At 37.8% G+C, this 19,264-nt stretch overlaps 6 protein-coding genes across 8 annotated transcripts; 3 read left to right on the top strand and 3 right to left on the bottom strand.

The window, feature by feature from the left end:
- Window positions 1-121: 121 nt before the first annotated feature.
- On the bottom strand, window positions 122-2,554 carry LOC103832111 (3-hydroxy-3-methylglutaryl-coenzyme A reductase 1). The gene is made up of 4 exons (XM_009108069.3): window positions 1,518-2,554; window positions 1,270-1,451; window positions 855-1,201; window positions 122-774 (listed from the first exon to the last, which is right to left on the bottom strand). The coding sequence occupies exons 1-4, from the start codon at window positions 2,462-2,464 to the stop codon at window positions 520-522; spliced, it is 1,731 nt and encodes a 576-aa protein (XP_009106317.1). The 5' UTR covers window positions 2,465-2,554; the 3' UTR covers window positions 122-519.
- A 3,422-nt stretch (window positions 2,555-5,976) lies between these two features.
- LOC103832110 (cinnamoyl-CoA reductase 2) lies at window positions 5,977-8,120 on the top strand. Its single transcript, XM_009108068.3, has 6 exons — window positions 5,977-6,445; window positions 6,558-6,727; window positions 6,812-6,997; window positions 7,262-7,433; window positions 7,529-7,718; window positions 7,796-8,120. The coding sequence occupies exons 1-6, from the start codon at window positions 6,331-6,333 to the stop codon at window positions 7,950-7,952; spliced, it is 990 nt and encodes a 329-aa protein (XP_009106316.1). The 5' UTR covers window positions 5,977-6,330; the 3' UTR covers window positions 7,953-8,120.
- A 247-nt stretch (window positions 8,121-8,367) lies between these two features.
- LOC103832109 (RNA-binding protein 24-B) lies at window positions 8,368-11,045 on the top strand. Its single transcript, XM_033276285.1, has 7 exons — window positions 8,368-9,215; window positions 9,402-9,546; window positions 9,643-9,769; window positions 9,851-9,893; window positions 9,977-10,214; window positions 10,306-10,487; window positions 10,565-11,045. The coding sequence occupies exons 1-6, from the start codon at window positions 9,009-9,011 to the stop codon at window positions 10,386-10,388; spliced, it is 843 nt and encodes a 280-aa protein (XP_033132176.1). The 5' UTR covers window positions 8,368-9,008; the 3' UTR covers window positions 10,389-10,487; window positions 10,565-11,045.
- On the bottom strand, window positions 11,002-12,645 carry LOC103832108 (psbP domain-containing protein 3, chloroplastic). The gene is made up of 9 exons (XM_009108065.3): window positions 12,467-12,645; window positions 12,295-12,355; window positions 12,029-12,204; window positions 11,874-11,957; window positions 11,722-11,804; window positions 11,566-11,641; window positions 11,373-11,491; window positions 11,239-11,283; window positions 11,002-11,153 (listed from the first exon to the last, which is right to left on the bottom strand). The coding sequence occupies exons 1-9, from the start codon at window positions 12,534-12,536 to the stop codon at window positions 11,127-11,129; spliced, it is 741 nt and encodes a 246-aa protein (XP_009106313.1). The 5' UTR covers window positions 12,537-12,645; the 3' UTR covers window positions 11,002-11,126.
- A 344-nt stretch (window positions 12,646-12,989) lies between these two features.
- LOC103832107 (short-chain dehydrogenase/reductase family 42E member 1) lies at window positions 12,990-17,448 on the bottom strand. Of its 3 annotated transcripts, XM_009108062.2 has the most exons (5): window positions 16,243-17,447; window positions 15,714-16,056; window positions 15,172-15,628; window positions 14,885-14,982; window positions 12,990-13,479 (listed from the first exon to the last, which is right to left on the bottom strand). In XM_009108062.2, the coding sequence occupies exons 1-5, from the start codon at window positions 16,436-16,438 to the stop codon at window positions 13,089-13,091; spliced, it is 1,485 nt and encodes a 494-aa protein (XP_009106310.1). In that variant the 5' UTR covers window positions 16,439-17,447; the 3' UTR covers window positions 12,990-13,088. The 3 variants fall into 3 exon arrangements, with proteins under 3 accessions (XP_009106310.1, XP_033132173.1, XP_033132174.1); XM_033276282.1 differs by lacking the exon at window positions 12,990-13,479 and having other exon boundaries at window positions 13,487-14,982; window positions 16,243-17,448; XM_033276283.1 differs by lacking the exon at window positions 12,990-13,479 and having other exon boundaries at window positions 13,487-14,982; window positions 15,172-15,622.
- A 447-nt stretch (window positions 17,449-17,895) lies between these two features.
- LOC103832106 (increased DNA methylation 3) lies at window positions 17,896-19,255 on the top strand. The gene is made up of 3 exons (XM_009108061.3): window positions 17,896-18,108; window positions 18,558-18,758; window positions 18,844-19,255. The coding sequence occupies exons 2-3, from the start codon at window positions 18,596-18,598 to the stop codon at window positions 19,095-19,097; spliced, it is 417 nt and encodes a 138-aa protein (XP_009106309.1). The 5' UTR covers window positions 17,896-18,108; window positions 18,558-18,595; the 3' UTR covers window positions 19,098-19,255.
- The last annotated feature ends 9 nt before the right edge of the window (window positions 19,256-19,264 follow it).

Genomic DNA, 19,264 nt, shown 5'->3' with positions numbered 1-19,264 from the left:
GGAGGAAAGAAGATTCGTATCTTCTTACCACTTACCAACTACTACAAGAGAGAGATGTCCCAACACACATATATTTTGTAGTTATATAATAAGAAAAAATAAATGAAACAAACAGAGACAAAATCACAGCAAGTACGCACTCATATCCTTAAACGCAACTGCATACATGTTTTCCATCATCATATAGACAAGACACAACACTTGCTAACAAACACAAGACAAAGCTTAGACAGATCAAATAGAACATGAATTATCCATGAGTGAGAGAAAAAGAAGGAGAAAATGACAATCACAATTCTCTCCCTCTTAATCCCCACAAAAAAAAAAGAAGTTTAAAAGTCAAACAAAAACAAAAAACAATTTTAATTTTTATTGAACAAAAGAAGACAAGGGCACGCACATGGCTTAGTGTGTCCACCAGAGAGTTGAGTTGTAAAAAGCCTGCCTTCTTTACATTTTTGTCCTCCTTCGAGTTTTGGGCCAGACAGAGATGATGATGGATGATGATGATGGTTCAGATCATGTTGTCGTCGTCGTCGTTGCTCCAGTGATGTCTCTGCTGGATCTATTGTATTTCATGTGACTCTTCACAAGTTGTCCAGCTGCTATTGCTGACATTAGTGATAACTCTCCCGCCAAAACTGCTCCGGCCACTATCGTCGCTAGCCTCCTTGAGTTCATCCCCGGCGCCTCCTTGCTCGCTCCTTTAACTCCGAGCAGGTTCAGACACGCAGATTGAGACGCAAGCTGTGTTCCTCCTCCCACTGTCCCCACCTGAATAATCCAACCATAACCAAACCATTAATTATTAATTAAAGAACCTCAAAAAATGAGTTTTGATTTGATAAACTTACCTCAATAGACGGCATAGTAACAGAGATATGAATATCTTTCCCGTCATTAATAGCTTCCATCATTGTGATGCACTGAGAGCTCTCCACGTTTTGAGCTGGATCCTGACCAGTCGCTAAGAACACAGCAGAAACAATGTTGCTGGCGTGAGCGTTGAATCCACCTAGAGACCCTGCAATAGCAGACCCCGTGAGGTTCTTGAGCATATTGAGCTCCACCAAAGAAGCCACGCTCGTCTTCAACACCTTGTTCACGGTCTCTCCTCTGATCACCGCCTCGCACACAACCGATTTGCCACGTCCCTCTATCCAGTTCACAGCAGCAGGCTTCTTGTCCGAACAAAAGTTACCTAAACAATCAAAAAGATCAAATCTTTCGCTCTCAGAGATCCACAAGACAACATTAAACAGGACTCACCAGAGATTCCAATGACATCCATATCAGGAAAATCTTCAGTAAGAAACTCAAGAACATTCTGAACACCTTTGGATACCATGTTCATCCCCATAGCATCACCAGTACTACAACTGAACCTCACATAAGCATTCTTCCCCGCGAGCGTGCACATAACACTCTGCAGCCTCGCAAATCTACTCGACCTGCAAACCACAAAATCACCTCTTTAGTCCCTAATCACACCATAAACAGTTCCCATGCAATTGTACCTGTTGAAAACAACAGCCAGAGTCTCAAAGTTCTCAGGACTCTCCAAGAAAAACTTAAGCTCAGAAGCTCTCCTCGCCGAAGCAAACCTCACAACAGGCGCTCTCGTCATCCCATCCTTAAGCACAGTACTCGTCGCACCACCGGATACATACATAGCCTTGCACCCTCTGTTAGTACTCGCCACCAAACACCCTTCCGTCGTCGCCATGGGAACAGAGTACTCGTAACCGTCGAGCAGCAACGGTCCAGCGATCCCCACGGGGATCTGCACGTATCCCACAGGCATCTCGCAGCATTGCCCCAAGATCGAATCGTAATCGAATCCATCCAACGGCAATCCTTCAATCGACCTCCCGGTCATCCTCTGCAACGCTTCTCTCCTTATCGACGCCGCGCGTTTGCAATCCCCGAGGCGAGATTCGAGCGCGTACGAAGGGACGACCCCGTCGAGCACCGATTTCACGATCTCCTCGTCTTCCTCCGGGAGAGGAGGCTCCGGATTCGGCAGCTTGGCGACGATCGGAGGGGGGCACGTGACGAGGCGGTGGTGGTCGTCGTTCACGAGGTAATCTCGATCGGAGTCGTTGGAGTCGGCGCGTGAGATGAAGGACTGGACGAAATCGATGCCGAAGAAGCCGAGGAGGTAGATGAAGGAGGCGATGAGGGCGACGATGGCGCCGAGCTCGGTGATGGTGACGACGTGGAGAGGGGTGTTGTAGCGGATCTTGTCGCGCCAGCGGTGGAGGAGGTAGTAGGCGACGGAGAAGAAGAGGGTGAAGAAGACGGCGTTGGTGAGGTACAGAGGGAGCGGCAGCGCGTCGGAGGCTTTCGGAGAACGGTTGCGATCGATGTCGTCATCGGAGGAAGGAGGAGGAGGAGGAGAGCGGTTATCGAGGAACCGGTTGGGGTTAACCGGCGGTTTAGGAGGTCTCCGTCGGATATCCATTAATTAATGAATATCCAAACCAAAGCGAGAGGGGGGTGTGGTGTGGTGAGGTGGCGTGATAAGTGTGGAGAGGAAAGGAAGGGGTGAGAGAGACTAGCGTGTTTTATAGCGGGAGAACACGCTTTTCCGTTTCGACACCTCAATTTTTTTTTGTTTTCCTCCTAGTTCGTCTATTATTAGGCTTTTTTTATTCAAATGAAGAATAAAATTCAAATAAAATTAGTTGTCATTTGAAGGATATAACCGAAAAAGTTCAAAGTTAATAACGTTGAATAACTGAATCATAAAAAGTTTTGTATGTGTGGTGCTGTAAATATTTGTTTTCCTCTTTTTTTTTGCTAAAATGTTTTCCTGATTTTTCTTAAACTGAAAAAGTTGAATTAAAGTAATTTTATTACAAATGACTATTATCACATTAACATTCATTTTTAATAAAATTATATCCAACTTTGTTTATTTATAAATATATATAGAAGATATCAAACTCTTGAATGGCTTTAAAATTTATAAGATAATTTTTTTTAAAAAAATTATATTTTATTATTTGAAAACAATAAACCTAAATATATTAGAACTTTAAAATTTGTAGACCACGAACGTTCATTAGTTTTATTCACAATCGGTTTCAAACTTAGTATGTATAAATCCATTTGAGTTTGCATAATATATGGAATTTTAGTTTTTTTTGGAAGTATTTACACGTTGTAAACATGCATGGTTTTCGGAAACAGAAATTTATATTGACAAATATTCTTAGGAAATGTAATTTACAAACAAATGAAATATTGCTTGAATTATGGTATAAGCTATTTCGCAAACATGTGATGTCTCAAAATTATGTAAGAATAATGAAGTATAAAGTGAGTAATAATACGGAAAAGAAAATGTAAATGAAGAATAAAATTCAAATAAAATTAGTTGTCATTTGAAGGATATAACCGAAAAAGTAAAAGTTTATAACGTTGAATAACTGAATCATAAAAAGTTTTCTATGTGGTGTTGTAAATATTTATTTTTTCCTCGTTTTTCTTAAAATGAAAAAGTTGAATCAAAGTAATTTTATTTTAGATGCCCTTATATCCGGATGCCCTTGAAAAAACTCGTTTATCGTCTAAAAATCGTCTACTAGAACCGAATTATATAACCCGTCGAAGACATCCAAAGAGATTGCTTTTTCACTCTATTTTAATCGACAATGGCCGTGGCTCGAACGATTCAAAACAATTTTATTTTAGAATGATTATTATCACATTAACATTCACTTTTGATAAAATTATTTTCAACCAATATTTTTAAATACATTGTTTATTTTTGTAAGAAATATATAAAAGATATCAAACTCTTGAATGGCTTTAGAATTTTAATAAATTTTATATTTTATTATCTGGAAACAATAAACCTATATATATTTGAACTTGTTGACTTTAAATTTGTAGACCACGAACGTTTCATTAGTTTTATTCACAACGGGTTCCAGACTTGGTATATATATTAATCCATTTGAGTTTGCATAATATATGGAATTTTGTTTTTAAAAATTATCTTACACGTTGTAAACATGCATGGCTTTCTGAAACAAAATTTTATTTTGATAATTAATCTTAGGAAATGTAATTTACAAACAAATGAAATATTCCTTGGATTATGGTATAAGCTATTTATCAGACATGTGATGTCTCAAAATTATGTAAGAATAATGAAGTAAAAAGTATTTAATAATACGGAAAAGAAAATGTAAATGACAGCAGCATAAACTAGATAATTCTAAAAATAAAATAAGGATAGTTGATTTGTACTGAAGCAGTGGAGGCCACATTGTGTCACGTTCAACGATCTGGTCGACACTAGACGTCTAGACCTTGCTCGAAGTAAGCAGACAAATTAAATCAACCTCCCTTAAGTTAAATAAATAACAAAAACACTATTAAAACCTTTTAATTACTCTTATATTAGTATATTTTGGTTTTATATTTTCAGATTCCTTCGCACAAACGTACAAATCTTTTCTTTTGTTAATGTCGATAAGCTTGATGATGTGTTTTATTTTGGACTAATACCAAACTACGGATAATCCGTGTCTACCAAAACGCTGTCGTTTAGGCACAAAGAAGATTCTTATTTAGTCTTCCTCACTTCATTATTCATATCATCAATCTATCACCTGAAGGAATGATTGACGTATGGGTATGGAGTATGGACTCTCTCTCTCAGCTTCTTACTGATTCCTAGGCTAACTTTGCTACTCTCTATACTTGTGTCAAATGTGGTCCTCTTTTGTCCTGTAGCATGTCTTCTTATACGTAATTAAAGTTCAGTCAAGTTACTTAAAAGTTAAACCAACCCCAGAATGTTGCCGTTTCAATGATCTGTGTTTGTAAAAACATTCAAGAGAACTTGTGCTATGTCTTATTTTGGGTTTGATTCTCATTATTTTGTAACAAATGTCCTCGTTTTTAGTAAAGGTTTACTCTGAGAATCTTCTACATTTATTTCAGGTTTCTGAATATTTACTTGGAAACGGACGAGAGTCATTGTGCTGCTTACTGTTATGTCTTGGAAAATGGTTTGCCTTGTCTGGGTCACGTGAACATGTTAGTGTTCTTGACACTTCTCAACCTTCCAATTGTCACCGTTGTTTCCACAGTCTGAGGCTAAGTTATTGTTGTGTTAATGTTGTTACTTGACGTTAGGTTTGAAATGAAAGCTTTGTATATTGAAAAATAATTGTAGAGAGGGTCTCTCCCATTGCAATCAGGTTCTCCGGTTGTGTTGAGTCTTATTTTTATTATTTCATCCCTTTAATTGACTTTCTTTAAAGTGAATTGTAATCTGATGTTCCTATGTTTTTAATAGATACCCGCTCAGTTTTAGCTGCAATTACTAAAGAACATTGTGAAGTGGTTTTAAGCTAAACCAAATGAGAAGGTTAGTAAGCATTGAGATGTTGCCACCAAGAGTATAGCTTATGTTGATTCCTTCAACTTGGAAGAAAGATTTGTACCAGAGGGGATCGTGCAACACCAAAAATCCTAAGAAAGAATTTTCATCACTTACAACATAGACAAGCACCTACCTTAGATCTTTGCATCTATGTGTCCTCTTCCATGTCTAAAACTCTATGGTAACTAAAAGTGTGTGAAGAACAACTCATGGGTATACGCATACCTAACCTAGCTCAAGCTGGTCAGTGATTATATCAGTAGTTTTGTGTCTCGTGGCAGCGTTTATAGCTCCACAGTTTCTACCAACTTGTCTTCTTATAAAGAGCCAAAGGCACGTCTTCTTCTCCTTTTGATTTTATTTTGAACATTTGCCGACTTTTCTGGCCAATAGTGTTAGAGAAAGAAAAGTAGTCAGAGATCCATACTGGCTGCTAAAAGACTATTCTGAGAAAGAGATCCATAATAAAATGCAAAGTATTTTTTCTGTTTTGATTTTTCTCAAATAAAAGTCTATCACTCGGAGAAATGTGGATGATAAAATTCAAAAGTCTTTTTAATCCTACATACTTTTTCTCACATGCAAAGGATGTTTTCCCCTCTTCATACTTTTCATTTTTAAGATTCTCAAAAATGCAAAAAAAAAAACAGATGAATAAATAACTGAAAATATATATACAAACCTTAAGAAATGCTTAGTAAAATTTAAAATTTTTCTTTCAAAAAATTATTTCATTTTAATGTTTGTAAATATGAACTGCAATCTTTATCCAGCTTAATCCCTCATAATTCTACGCTTTTACAGTTAAAGAAGTTGGTTAAAGTCTGATATGACTTGTGTATAAATAGTTGCGAACCTTTTTCTATTTTCGTTCACTCCAAAGAACATTCTTAAAGTTGCTTAAAGAGAGAGAGAGAGGGGCGTCAATGGCAGAAAAGCAGAGGATATGTGTTACTGGTTCAGGAGGATATATCGCTTCGTGGCTCGTCAAGTCTCTTCTCTCCCGTGGCTACACTGTCCATGGAACTGTTCGAGATCCTAGTAAGCAGGAAGCAACAACCCAAAATAATTTATCTCATCTTTTCTATGTTTACTTTGGAGGAGACTTTGTAACTTTCTCTGTTTTCTTCATTGATTATTGATTTGTTCTCAGGTGATCGAAAGAACGACCATTTGAAGAAGTTAGATGATGCTTCAAAGAATCTTAAGCTTTTCAAGGCAGATTTGTTTGACTATGAAGGTCTTTCTTCAGCCATTTCTGGTTGTTATGGTGTTTTCCATATTGCTGGTCCTGTGCCTTTTGAAGATGTTCCTCTTACTGAGGCAAGTGCTTGAGTTTTGCATCCTCTTTTCTTTGTTTCTTTCTTAAATCACTTTAAAGATCGGTTTTGGGTCTAAAACATTCAGGAACAACTTATTAAACCAGCTCTCACTGGCACCAAAAATGTTCTAGAAGCGTGCACAGAAGCTAAAGTGAAGAAAGTTGTGGTTGTATCATCAATTGCTGCTGTTGTTTACAACCCAAAGTGGCCTAGAGATGTTGACGTGGACGAGAGCTGTTGGTCAGACACTCAATACCTTTACTCACGTGAGGTAATGTAACCTCTACTTCTATCACCGAAGTTTTATTCACGGTTTGGTTGGTCCAATGAAAAACAAAAGACACATTAAGCACCACGGTTTAACTAATTATATCTAATTTAGTTTAGTCAACACAAGTTTATATGTTCTTTAGATTAACGAAGTGTTCGTGCTTGTGTAAGTTCAGTATTCAAAATATCTTGTTCTTTTTCCATGGTGCAAAATGTGAGGATCTCAGGGTTATTGTTTTTCTTATAAATAAATAAAAAATCTCAGGGTTATTGGTCATATTACTTTCTTGCCAAAACCTTAATGGAACGTGAAGCTATAGAGTGGAGCAGAACAAGCTCAGCTGATGTTGTTACGGTCTGTCCCTCGGTCGTCATAGGCCCTAGGCTTCAGTCCACGCTTAACTCTAGTAGCTTGGGACTACTAAATTTTATAAAAGGTGATGTAATCATTTTTTTTCTCTAATTACATATAGTACTTGATTTTACTTAACTCATGTTCTTCAAAGTATTTGATGAACTGGTGTGGTATCAGGCGGTGTAATATCCTTGTTGAGTGACCAACTCTACCTTGTGGATGTGCGTGATGTCGCTGATGCGCTTTTGCTGGTGTATGAAAATCAAGAAGCAAAAGGAAGATACATATGCAACTCTCATTCACTTCACAACAATGATCTTATGGAGAAGCTGATGAATATGTATCCTAAACGCAAATTCCCCAAAAGGTAAGCCAACCAACGGATTAATTTCACAAATCTTGAGATCTCTGGTCTGATTTGATCAAATGTGTATATAATGGCAGTTTCAGTGAGAGAAAGGAAAAGCAAGTGAATGAGAACATACTTCGAATAAGTTCAGAGAAGTTGGAGAAACTGGGGTGGAAGTTTAGGTCATTAGAAGAAACCATTGATGACTCTGTTGTGAGCTTTGAAGCTACTGGTGATCTTCCAAAGCAATAAGCATAGTGAAAGGAAGAGAGGCTTCATCTTCTTCACTTCTTCACTTGTTCAGTTATATTTTACTCTTGAAATAAAAAGTGATTCCATGAAAATGCTTTTTTCACATCCTCAAGTCTACTATTTTCTCAGTTACAAAAAAAAAAAAAAAAAAAAGTCTACTATTTTCTATATGTTCTTCTTTGGTAAAAAAAAACAAAATCAAATTTAAATATGTCGTTATAAGCATCTTAATATAGTTGACAATGGACCACAACTGTCACTAGCATAAGAATCCCTAGCCACTGATTTGGGATTCACCGAGGACAAGGTTTCATCTACACCATCCGAAAATGATTTAAATGTTTCTTCGTCTCGTTATAATTTCAATTCTAAAGGATAATAATCAACAAAAAAATCTTTTTTTCCCTTCGGACCAAACATAAGTTCACATTATGTGTAAACGGATAAAGACAAGACAGATATCGATAATTGCAACGTTAATTACATAATTAAAAGAATAAATAAACGGGCCCCATGTCATTTACACTGGCCCAAAAACAAAAGGTATCTCTCTAATCTCTCTTGTCTTTCCTCTTCAACAAATCACGCACCATCATCATCATCATCATCATCGTCATCAACAACTCGTTCATCACCATCAATGGAATTCCCCAAACGAAACCTCCTTTTCCTCGAATCAATTCATCATCATCATCACCTTCTCTGTATTTTACTTTAATTCCTCTTTCTATCGTCTGATTTTTTTTTTCCAGTAACAGAAACCCTAATTACACCGACCGACTTTGTCCTCTTGTCTGGCCCATCACAGAACCCACACTACTCTGCTTTTGCTTTTTTTTCGTTTTTCCCGGGAAAATTGATCTCTTTTCCTCCTTTCGTCATTATTAGTAGCCAATCACTCATCTTTTAGTTTTTTTTTTTCTTCTCTCCCTCACCATCTCCGAGTAAACCCTAGAATCAATCTCCCCCTTTCTGGGTTTACTCGGTCTCCACTTAAAGTTTGATCCTTTGTTCTATAATTCACTTAAAGTTTCCATTTTTATTCTTCTCTGTCTCATGGCGTATCAACCGGTTCCTGGTTCTGGGTTTCACTACTTGAACTCGCCTTTCGGAGATACGACTTTCACTAAGGTTTTCGTCGGTGGCCTCGCTTGGGAGACGCAGAGTGAAGCCCTTCGTCGCCATTTCGAGCAGTTTGGTGATATCCTTGAAGCCGTCGTCATTGCTGATAAGAACACCGGCCGATCCAAAGGATACGGCTTTGTAAGTCTATAGATGCTAAATGTTGATTTAGAGATAAAATTTTCGTAGATCAAATGCCATGTAGCTATTGAGGATCGTGTGAATTATTACAGGACATGGAAAGTTACTTTGTTCGAATGTCTTTTAGTTTGGACTTTGTTGTGACTCTAAGTGTTCTGTTTCTGGTCTCATATGGAGGAATTTTAGGTGACTTTTAGAGATCCAGAAGCTGCTAGGAGAGCGTGTGCTGACCCAACTCCAGTTATAGATGGTAGACGTGCGAACTGTAACCTTGCTTCACTTGGTAGACCTCGCCCTCCATTGCCCTATGCATTGATACCTAACATGCCTGGTCAGTTTGCCCTTTCACTCATTGAGTCTGGCTCGTAGTGGATCATTGCTGTTGTAGATTTACATGTAGTGCATTTGGTGGATTTTGTTTGGTTAGGACGCTTAAGACCTGCTTCCCCCTACATTGGAAACGTGCAGGGTCCTCGTGGTCCACCTTTTGGAAACTATCCTTATCAGCAACCACTTCCATATAACTACCAGCAAGGAGTTGTGTATCCTTATGGGTCAGTCATGCAACTCTAATCTCACACATTGCTCTAGTGTCTTGTTACTAATATTTGTTTTATTCTCTCTCTCTCTCTTAGGGTGGCTGCATATGGACCTGAGTACATGTACTCACAGTCACAGGTTGAAAAATTGCTAAAAAACACTTGCTGTTATCTCTCTTCCTAGTTAAATCCCTTGTAACTTTGTCTTACTTGATGGTTTAGGGGTTATATGGTCCATACATGGGTCAGCAGTACCTTCAGGTCTACGGAGTACCTGGGGCAGTTAACACACCAGTTTATCAATACGGACAATTTAATCAGACTGTTCCCAGTGGCCAGAGCTATACAGCACTTCAAGGGTACTCGGTTCCAGGTAGCCATGTCCTGCAACTTGGTGGATCCACTGTTAGTGCCATGACTACTTCATCCATGCCTGCTCTTCAAGCTCCGTACCCTCCAGGTGTGTGTTTACTCTCTCAAGCATCATTAGCTTATGATCAAATCTCAAAGTACTTGCTCTTAGGTGATGCTCTTGTTTGAATGTTTGTCAGGTCCTGCTCCAGCACAGTCCCATATCATTGTCCATCCCCCTCAGTTTATGCAGAGTAGCAGTTCTGACCAAACAACAAGGTGAAGACTGAGGAGAAAGGAGTAGCGAAACTGCTATTCAATGTGGCAACAGAAGCTTCCTGTTTATTTTAAGTCGTCAAGTTATTTATCTTGCATCTGAAAGGTTTGTGTTCTTTATCAGACACTACTGTTAACTAGCATCATCATTATTTACGCCAAGATCTTATTATGCGTTTACAGGTTATATAAAATAGTCTTTGCTCTCACTGGAAGGGCGCAGAAAGAAAAAGGAAAGTGGGAGTCTCAGGGTTTGTGGCTTCAGTTTTCTTACTCATCCATCAATGTGCAAAAGATGCTGCTGGCTCAAGCTGGGTTTGAGTTTGCAGGCTCTATAACGGTTTTCCTAAGGAGGGGTAACCGTTGGTAATAAGCTGGTGTACTATATGCATATATATATACACAGATACACAAGCATATACATACTAGAATCAAAATCTGATTCTTTTTTTTAGCCTAAGGTCGTAATACCACTACACTTTCTTCAGGTATAGGAGTGTAGTGAGTAAACATTCATAGGTATATGTCCCAAGTCCTGCATTGTAAGTAAAGCATGTTTATATATCCTTTAATTGTGTAGGGTTTGTCTGTTTCTTCCATTGTCTGAACACACTGATGAATGATTGTTATCAAAAGCTTACTTCAAAGTATGGAGTTAGTTTTTATCTCAGAATTTGATTGAAAAAAGTGTGATAAACAAAATGTTTGATCAATTTGGTTCCGGTGATTGTAATGAATGACATTCTCATATGAATTTGAAAGACTTGACTGCCTGCAAAAAGCAGAGAAAAAAAGAGTCATAAGCAAACAGGTTTTGGTGTAAGATCATTCATTGTTGTTGTGTTTTCACTTCTTACCTTCTGGATCTTGGAGCTTTGATCAGCAGATTCTTCATCTGTAAACTGTAACAACAATAGATGATCATTACATATCATACATAACAAAACTAATCATAGAGGTTGGTTGTAAGAAGAATAGGACCAAAAATTACTTGTCCAGTGACAGTGTACAAACGGTTGTACCAACCGTTTGTTGTCATCCCAATCGCAGAGTACAAATGCTTACGAGCTTCTCCAGGGTTTAGCAATGTATACTCAATGTAATAGAACCCTACTCACATACATAAACTTGTGTCAAAAATCAAAGCAGATTACATCTAAAGATTTTTATTTATTTCTTTTAACCTTTGGAAGATCTGCTATCAACTAGCTTAGCAGTAACTCCTGCTGGTTTCTGCCAGCTTCTATCCAATCCACTGACCTATAAACATACATGTCATATTTGAGAACTCTGTTTTAGAAACAGAGAGAGGAGATTGGTGTAAGAGAGAGAAACTCAACCAGTGTTTCGGCGAAAGCTTCCACCTTTCCAAAAGACTCCATCCTAGTGAAGTCTGGACCTAGTCCAGTGATCGCTACACTCACTGAGACGACGTAAACCATGTTCACATATCAGTTAACTCATGGTTTATTGAACAAACAAAACTTGTTACCGTTGTATGATGAAGTTTCTTCAGGGTAGAAAGCTGTGATTGACTTGAACCCGTTAGGTTCTGCTGCTTGTCCTACTTGCCAGTCTGCAATAAGATACGTTAGCTAATCATGTTATGATCACTTAAGTATCTGAGCTTTGATATAGTTTTTTTACCTTGTGGAATAGATATCTCGAACTTGTTGGCTTCATCTGTGTACACACGGAAAGCCTCTGAAGAAACAATACTCGTCTCTGCAAATGCAGGTGAAACGATGAAGGGAAGGAAGAAAGCAGAGGAAGCTAGCTGTAACATGACTTCCCTTCTCTTCATCCCAACCTGATCTCTACACCTGTTAACAGAGGAACACAAAGGCCGAGACTTTAATGGGATTCAGAACAAACCCAGATAAATAAAAAAGTAGTGTTCATCACTGTCTTACAGAATCTGATGATGTTCCTGAGAAGAGACGACAGCAGGAAGTGATGTGCATCTTCTTGAACCTGGAAAGAAATGGCTCCAAGGATATGAGTTTTGTGAAAGAAAGTCGATGAAATGGTGAAGTGACAGATAGAGAGAGAGAGAGAGAGACTGAGGAAATGTAGTGATCTTACTATAGCGAGTGGAAACGCGGGGATTCGAGAAGCTCTGCGGAGAAGAAAGCCATGGAGAAATCGCTGCCATGTGTTTCGAGATATGTCTTTCGTTCTTTCTACCTTTTTTTTTTTTTATTATTCTGAATTATATTTTGATTTGCTATGTGAGTGAGATATTACTTATTTATATTTTTCCTAAATTATTAAATTTCGAAATATAGTGTTTCGTAATATTCTACAATATAAATATAAAAAGTTAATAAATAAAATAAATATGACTGATTTTCATATGTATAATACTGTAACTCTTTAAAAAGTGTTTATAAATATTTTTTTTTAAAATATATATTAATCATTATTCTTTTTATTATTCAGAAACTGAAATTAGTACAGAAGTCAGAAAAAAAACATTACATTACATACAAGTATACAACTACATATAGGATTTGAACCATAAACAATGACTTAATTTCCACACAACAATATATGTACACAAATTTTTAATAATAAGAGCAGATTATTCACAGTGACAAAAAAAAAAAAAAAGAGCAGATTATTCTTGTAATTTTTTTTAATTGATAAAATAATAAATTAAAATACTTGAATCATGGTATGAACCTGCATGACGAATCTTCAGTTACTAAACTGACATTGAGTCGGTTAGAAGACCTTCTCTTATTGCTGTTTGCTCCACTTCCTTGCCTCTTCTTTTCCAAAGTAAACGAAGGGAGAAAGTAGCGAGAAGCAGCGTTCGCCAAAACCAAGCTGTTGCGTTCCTCGGATCCACTCTCCTAGCAAGCCACAACGCATAGAACGCTTCACTCACGTGCGCTGTCACCACAATCCCCGACGCTATCCTCAATGCCAACATAGACCTGAAGATAAACAGTGCAATGACTCGAAGGAACGGTATGGGTCCAATATCAGGTAGCCATGCAACCGATAGAATGCTAGGCAAACCGATCACACAGAAAAGCCAAGCGTAAATGCTCGGTCCATCCACTTCTCTTCTCTTCTTGTCTTTAAAATATGTAATAGTTTTTTTTTTTTTTTGATAAGTATGTGAATTTCATTAACAGAGTAATGAGACAAGGTGATACAATCAGTTTTGAGGAACTCAAAGCCTAATGCATCTAATTTTGCTAAACAAAGCAAATAAGTTGAAGAGAACCTCAAAAAAAGCTAAAAAAGATCCTCTAAAACACGAAAGGTTTAATCTGAATCCCAAAGGATATGATTAAAGCTTAGCTATCACTATGATTTCAGCAACAAACAGATGAGTTTCAGGAGATCCAAGTATTGGCTTGATACCGGAACCTGAATCAAGAACTAAGACCATTGAAGATAACAGCCGGAGAACGGTCTGAGGCACCGCAGACCATCCCGAAGGCGGCTCCTAAAGGGAAAACAAGCGAAGCAGGGTTGGCATCGTCCTGGTCCGGTCATTACACCCAATGAAGCCTACTCCAGACACTGAACACTCCAGATGATGACCTTCGGATCCCTGTGAATCCTAAACCAAATCAAAGAAACTGGCAATGAAGCACTGGTGAAGATACAAGCTGATGGAAGCGGAGGTTTAACGGCTCCAGCTCCGGTCCCATCACACGAGCAGAGCACACAAGATTCCAGATTCAGAGCTTCGGGAAAGGCAGGTAGCGACGATCAACTTCCTTCTGAAACTTTAAATGCGGGGAAGCAAAGCTCCCATCAACAGGCGCAGAAGGTGAGAAAGATCCGTCTTTAAGCGCTATGGTGAAGCAGAGCAACGGCACAAGCTCTGAGCCACCACGAACCGATGAACAGATCCGAACCTAACAAAGCCATGGTAGCCGTGCGAAACCAAACATAAAAGAAGTCCCCGGCGAATACCTCGACTTCGCCTTTTCAACTATGACCAACAGATCTAGAGGGGGAAGTTCTAGCTTGAGCAACCGAGAGAGGAGACAGGAGAAGACAGAGGAGGAGCTGGTCCGAGAGGCTGTGGCAGCGACGCACAGGAACTCCGACGAAACCTCCAGTGAAGATCTGACCCAGATCTACTTTAAGCCAAACCCTAGATCCACCATCAAAACGGCGCCTCCTGCGGATCTCAGGCCAAACACGAACTCGCCTTCACTCCAGGGAGTCTGAATACACACCCAGACACCGGTATCTTCGCCGGATCCGGCCGCTATCCGGAGGAAGACCAGAGATAAAGAAGCAAGGAGGACGTGAAGAGGCCAAGATATAACAGGTGAAGAGGAATTGGATAAGGGAGCGGAGATGGGGTGGCGACCGACGGGTAGAGAGTCTCCGTCGGCCACCGGAGGCGAGAAAAAGAGGTTGTCGGCGAAAGAAAAGTGTTTGGTGGGGAGAGAGATGTCGAGAGAATTTTCTCTCACGTGTTGTTCTTTTTTTTTTTTTTTTTTTTTTTTTTTTTTTTTTTTTAAATATGTAATAGTTTCGGTCATGGCTTCTTCCGGATGTGTCTTGGGCTCGTAACCTAGTTCTTCCTTGGCTTTCTGGATCGAGTAGTAGTTAGTCACTCCCACCTGTTACATTAAAAAACATTACATTAAGCTAGATGAACTTCCAACATAAATTCGATTGATGGTAAGTGAATTGTTATATATCTCTTAGTTACTTTTCTAACTTCAGATGTGCTACATTTTTCCTAATAATAAGCTCATGCAAAACCATATTTCCTTTTAAAAAGATTATGTAGTCTCATCGAGACAAACCTTATAAACTTCTGGTGGAAGAATCAGTGGTTGTGGAATCCACCGTTGGTTCAGCAATGGAGATAGCATTATGTATATAGCTTTGCATATATTTCCGAGTGAAACCGCAAGTGGAATAGATAGCGATGACTTGGGCAGGTCATAATCTAAATTCTTCAGTAGTGGCTGGAGAAACTCAAAGAAATTTATAGGACTACCATCTGAAACAAAGTAGGCCTTCCCAGCAACTTTTGAGTATTTAGACATTAAACCGGTGGTCGCTAACATGAGTGCTAGTACTATGTTATCCACATAAATCCAGTCGATTTTCGAGTTTGGATCGCCGATTTTGAAGAGTAATAAACCTAATCTTGCATCAGAGATTAGCCTATCAAGATACTTCTCTTCAGCAGGTCCGTAAACAAGTGGACAACGAATCGCACACGTAGATAAAAGACTTCCATGCCCACTCCTAGTCCTAGATTCACATATATAATCATATAGAACATTAGTATTACCATTTCTAAGATAGTAAGCAATATCATTTTGATTTTTGCACTTACTCGACAATACGACCGTTGTTCTTGAGAACCAACTGTTCAGCAACAGATTTAGTCTGATCATACGGGCCGACGTATTGATTGGAAGATAAACAAGGAAGAGTTTCATCTCCATTCTCAATCTCTTTTCCACCGAAAACGACACCGTTTGAGCTCAAATACACAACCTTCGTGATCCCTTTCTTCACACAGGTTTCCAAAACGTTACGAGTACCTTCGACGTTGACCTCCTCTATCCGACGAGTCTGAACCATTTCCTTACCCGAACCACCGTACGAAGCTAGATGAATCACACAGTCTACTCCGTCAAGAGCCTCTTCTACGTCCTCTATACTCACAACATCTCCTGACATATGTGAACAAAGTGTATATATATTGTTAAAATATTTTATATAAGAAAATGAATATAACTCAAAATAAAATATAATATAAGAAGACTTCTTATCAAGTTAGAAACATGATTCCAAGAATATAAACTCATTTATGGTTACAATCATTATCTTGGAATCGTTGATTCAGAGAGTTTGAATACCGTTTATGCAGTGGACGCCCGATTCTGTGAGATGGTCGGACCAGGGAGAGGTTTTGCGACAGTCTAAGGAGCGGACCTGGAGAGCTCCACGCCGGAGCAGCTCAAGGCATACGTTGGAACCGACTAAACCCAACCCACCAGTCACGGCTACGACTCTGCCTTGTATTCCTATGTTCTCCTCTTGGTTCATCTCCATTTTCGGTATGATATAATTAAGGTATTAATGGCACATTATGAAGTATATATATATACTAATATACTTATATGCGTTATTCACGAGAACCTCATTGTAATTTGAAGCACGTGTCTATGCCAACGAGACCATGTGGGGACAATTGATCACGACGATAAAGAGTTGTTAACGTGTAATCCAGTAAGTTATGCTAATTGCAATACGATTTCTAGTTTATCAGGTAACGACAAAAGATGGAAAAAAGGTTGCTTATAAAAATTGTAATTAGCATTAGCGGTTATAAGTGAAGCTGTCTTGAACTTACAGGTTGAACATTAAATAAGCTGTCTTGTATTAAATGATGTTTTTAAGGTTTTCAAATCCCAAATGTGATACAGTATAATAATTACTTACGGACCTGCAACACGCTTATGACAATGAGTGAATGACCCAGCTGGTTGCTTCAGCTTGTACGAGTGTGTTGTTATTTTATACCCCCTCTATTTCAAAATATTCTATGTTTTAGAAAAAAAATTATTTCTAAAAATACATTTTTAATGCATGAAATACCAGTAAATTCTAAAGATATTATATGTATTTACTGAATTTTGTTTGACTAATAGCTAATCACAAAAACAATAAATTTATAATCAAAACTTAACATTTTTTTCTAATATGTGTGGAAATTTTAAAACATATACCATTTTGGAACGAATAAAGCTATTATAATTGTTTAGAATGACTGGTTGAGCTATTATAATTGTTTATTTAAGACAAACATTTCAGAATCAAGTGCTATTATAAGCAATATAATGGTGTGTATTAGCTCATAAACCAGAGATGCAAAACACAAACAAATCCCCTATATATTATTTGAGAAGCATTACAACTTTTTTTGTAGCCACATGTCATTACTAGAATGATTTTTAGAATTATTAGAGAAATAAGTTGGTCCATCTAATTATATAATAAGTTTTTTTATTAAATTAACCATAAATTCATTATTAATGTTTTTATAATTTTCTTAAATAAAAATTACGAAATTGCCTAATGCGGCTAAAATATATATGACAATTAATGATTTTAAATAATAAAGATTTGATAAAAATTAGTGTATCTTCTATCATATTTGTTTAATTTAAACTATTAAAATAAATTAAACAACCACAATAATCATATAATAGAAATTTAGATTTTTTGTATATGTTTTATTTTGAATTTTTAAAAATGACTATAAATTACTAAAACAGTTAAAAATCTCAAATTCAAATTTTGTGATCCATGGTTTAATTATATATGTAATAGTTAATGACTTTTAATTATTGAATGTATATTTATTATTTCAGAATATGTAATAACATATAATATATAAAATTATTTTTATATATAATGTTTATCATGCGCAAGACGCGGGTCTTAACCTAGTATCTAGTTGATTAAAATATAAATTTATATTTGACAAATGAATAAAAAACAAATCTATTATCAACAGACAACAAAGTTCGTAACACGTGGCTTGCTTAGATAGGCTACTTTAACCAGCTTAGTTATTTAGCTTCTTCATCCTCCCCAGCCTCGATAAAATTCACCACCGGCTTGCTTTTAAGTAAAAGTAATCGAGTGACGACGGTCAAACCTTTCTCAAGCCGCGGTCAAACATCACCGGAGCAAGCTACTCACCGGAAATCTCTACGGTAACTTTTATCGTCTCTCTTTCTTTGTTTCCGCTTTGCTGATTATCTGCTGAAGTGACTTCATCTTCTCCATGAAAAGGTTCTTTCAGCTTAGAATTGAGATTAGGGCTCTTAGTTCCTCTCTGAATTGAGATTAGGGCTTTTAGAACTTCGATTTTGGGTTTCGAAGTCAGATCCTTCCTAAGGAAGACAATAAAGTTCGTCGCTTTATCGCCCGATTATTTCTAGGGTTTTAATCAGACGATCCCAAAATTAATATGCAATTAAATTATTGAGCTTGAGATTTGTCAGTGAGCTCGAGATTAAACTTGCTTCATATGATTTTGTTTTTTTATTATTCTAAAGTTTTAACCTTTGCTTACTGGGTTGTGTATAGAACAATCTTATTGGCTTCTTTAAACATGACTTGTGTTTGATTTGATTTGATAGTTTGTTATCTTCCTTAATAGGGTTGATTTGGATTCTATCCCTTGTGGAAGTCATCACCATGAACCCTGAGATTCATCACTCCAAAGTGATCTCTCATGTCTTTTTCACCGGCTCTGCCAAGCAAGGCTCTCCTGGGCCACCCATTGGTCTTGTCGACATTGGTGAGAGCGACATTGCCTACCTCTTCAGAGTCTCTCTCCCTGGCATTCACAAAAATCTAAGTAAGCTTTTTGTTCACATTTATTTATCTCTAGTTCAATAACTGTGACCCCTAAATGCTATCTTGTTGTTGTATCTATGGAACAGATAAGATCAAATGCGAGATTCAGAGGGAGGGAAGAGTATGCATACAAGGAGTAGTACCCGAGATTGCTATTCCGAGTGACTCAGGATGCTTGTACAGGATGCAAGTGCAGCAGCTCTGCCCACCAGGTCCTTTCTCCATCACGTTTAACCTTCCGGGACAAGTGGATCCTCGCTTGTTTTCTCCAAAGTTTAGACCTGATGGGATCTTTGAAGTTGTTGTCGTCAAGCTCGGTGTACGCGTTCCAACTTCATAGTTCGTTGGGTGTTGTACTTCATTCATTAACTAGGATTCTTAAGATGTTCTTAGACTCAAAAGAGTGGTTAGATATGAAGATCTCACTGTTTGAGCAAATTGATTGTTAAACGTTTTATGAAAAGTTAGGAGTCCATTTCAGATCACCTGATCCGATCATACACCGTA

The sequence above is a fragment of the Brassica rapa genome, chromosome A07 (genome assembly GCF_000309985.2).
Source record: "Brassica rapa cultivar Chiifu-401-42 chromosome A07, CAAS_Brap_v3.01, whole genome shotgun sequence".
Taxonomy (NCBI): domain Eukaryota; kingdom Viridiplantae; phylum Streptophyta; class Magnoliopsida; order Brassicales; family Brassicaceae; genus Brassica; species Brassica rapa.
The sequence above is the reverse complement of the archived record's forward strand: the minus strand, read 5'-3'. Positions and strand labels throughout refer to the sequence as shown.

Excerpts from the sequence above, each read along its gene's own strand:
- LOC103832111 (XM_009108069.3), bottom strand. The coding sequence starts at position 2,464 with ATGGATATCCGACGGAGACCTCCTAAACCGCCGGTTAACCCCAACCGG. Across the intron at positions 1,452-1,517 it reads CTGGCTGTTGTTTTCAACAG|GTCGAGTAGATTTGCGAGGC; the intron begins GTACAATTGCAT and ends TGTGGTTTGCAG. Across the intron at positions 775-854 it reads TTACTATGCCGTCTATTGAG|GTGGGGACAGTGGGAGGAGG; the intron begins GTAAGTTTATCA and ends TGGATTATTCAG.
- LOC103832110 (XM_009108068.3), top strand. The coding sequence starts at position 6,331 with ATGGCAGAAAAGCAGAGGATATGTGTTACTGGTTCAGGAGGATATATC. Across the intron at positions 7,434-7,528 it reads ACTACTAAATTTTATAAAAG|GCGGTGTAATATCCTTGTTG; the intron begins GTGATGTAATCA and ends GTGTGGTATCAG. Across the intron at positions 7,719-7,795 it reads AAACGCAAATTCCCCAAAAG|TTTCAGTGAGAGAAAGGAAA; the intron begins GTAAGCCAACCA and ends ATATAATGGCAG.
- LOC103832109 (XM_033276285.1), top strand. The coding sequence starts at position 9,009 with ATGGCGTATCAACCGGTTCCTGGTTCTGGGTTTCACTACTTGAACTCG. Across the intron at positions 9,770-9,850 it reads GGAGTTGTGTATCCTTATGG|GGTGGCTGCATATGGACCTG; the intron begins GTCAGTCATGCA and ends TCTCTCTCTTAG. Across the intron at positions 9,894-9,976 it reads ACATGTACTCACAGTCACAG|GGGTTATATGGTCCATACAT; the intron begins GTTGAAAAATTG and ends TTGATGGTTTAG.
- LOC103832108 (XM_009108065.3), bottom strand. The coding sequence starts at position 12,536 with ATGGCAGCGATTTCTCCATGGCTTTCTTCTCCGCAGAGCTTCTCGAAT. Across the intron at positions 11,958-12,028 it reads CGAGATATCTATTCCACAAG|ACTGGCAAGTAGGACAAGCA; the intron begins GTAAAAAAACTA and ends ATCTTATTGCAG. Across the intron at positions 11,154-11,238 it reads AAAGCTCCAAGATCCAGAAG|GCAGTCAAGTCTTTCAAATT; the intron begins GTAAGAAGTGAA and ends TGCTTTTTGCAG.
- LOC103832107 (XM_033276282.1), bottom strand. The coding sequence starts at position 16,438 with ATGGAGATGAACCAAGAGGAGAACATAGGAATACAAGGCAGAGTCGTA. Across the intron at positions 16,057-16,242 it reads GGGCGTCCACTGCATAAACG|GAGATGTTGTGAGTATAGAG; the intron begins GTATTCAAACTC and ends CACATATGTCAG. Across the intron at positions 15,629-15,713 it reads AACAACGGTCGTATTGTCGA|GACTAGGAGTGGGCATGGAA; the intron begins GTAAGTGCAAAA and ends ATGTGAATCTAG.
- LOC103832106 (XM_009108061.3), top strand. The coding sequence starts at position 18,596 with ATGAACCCTGAGATTCATCACTCCAAAGTGATCTCTCATGTCTTTTTC. Across the intron at positions 18,759-18,843 it reads TGGCATTCACAAAAATCTAA|ATAAGATCAAATGCGAGATT; the intron begins GTAAGCTTTTTG and ends TCTATGGAACAG.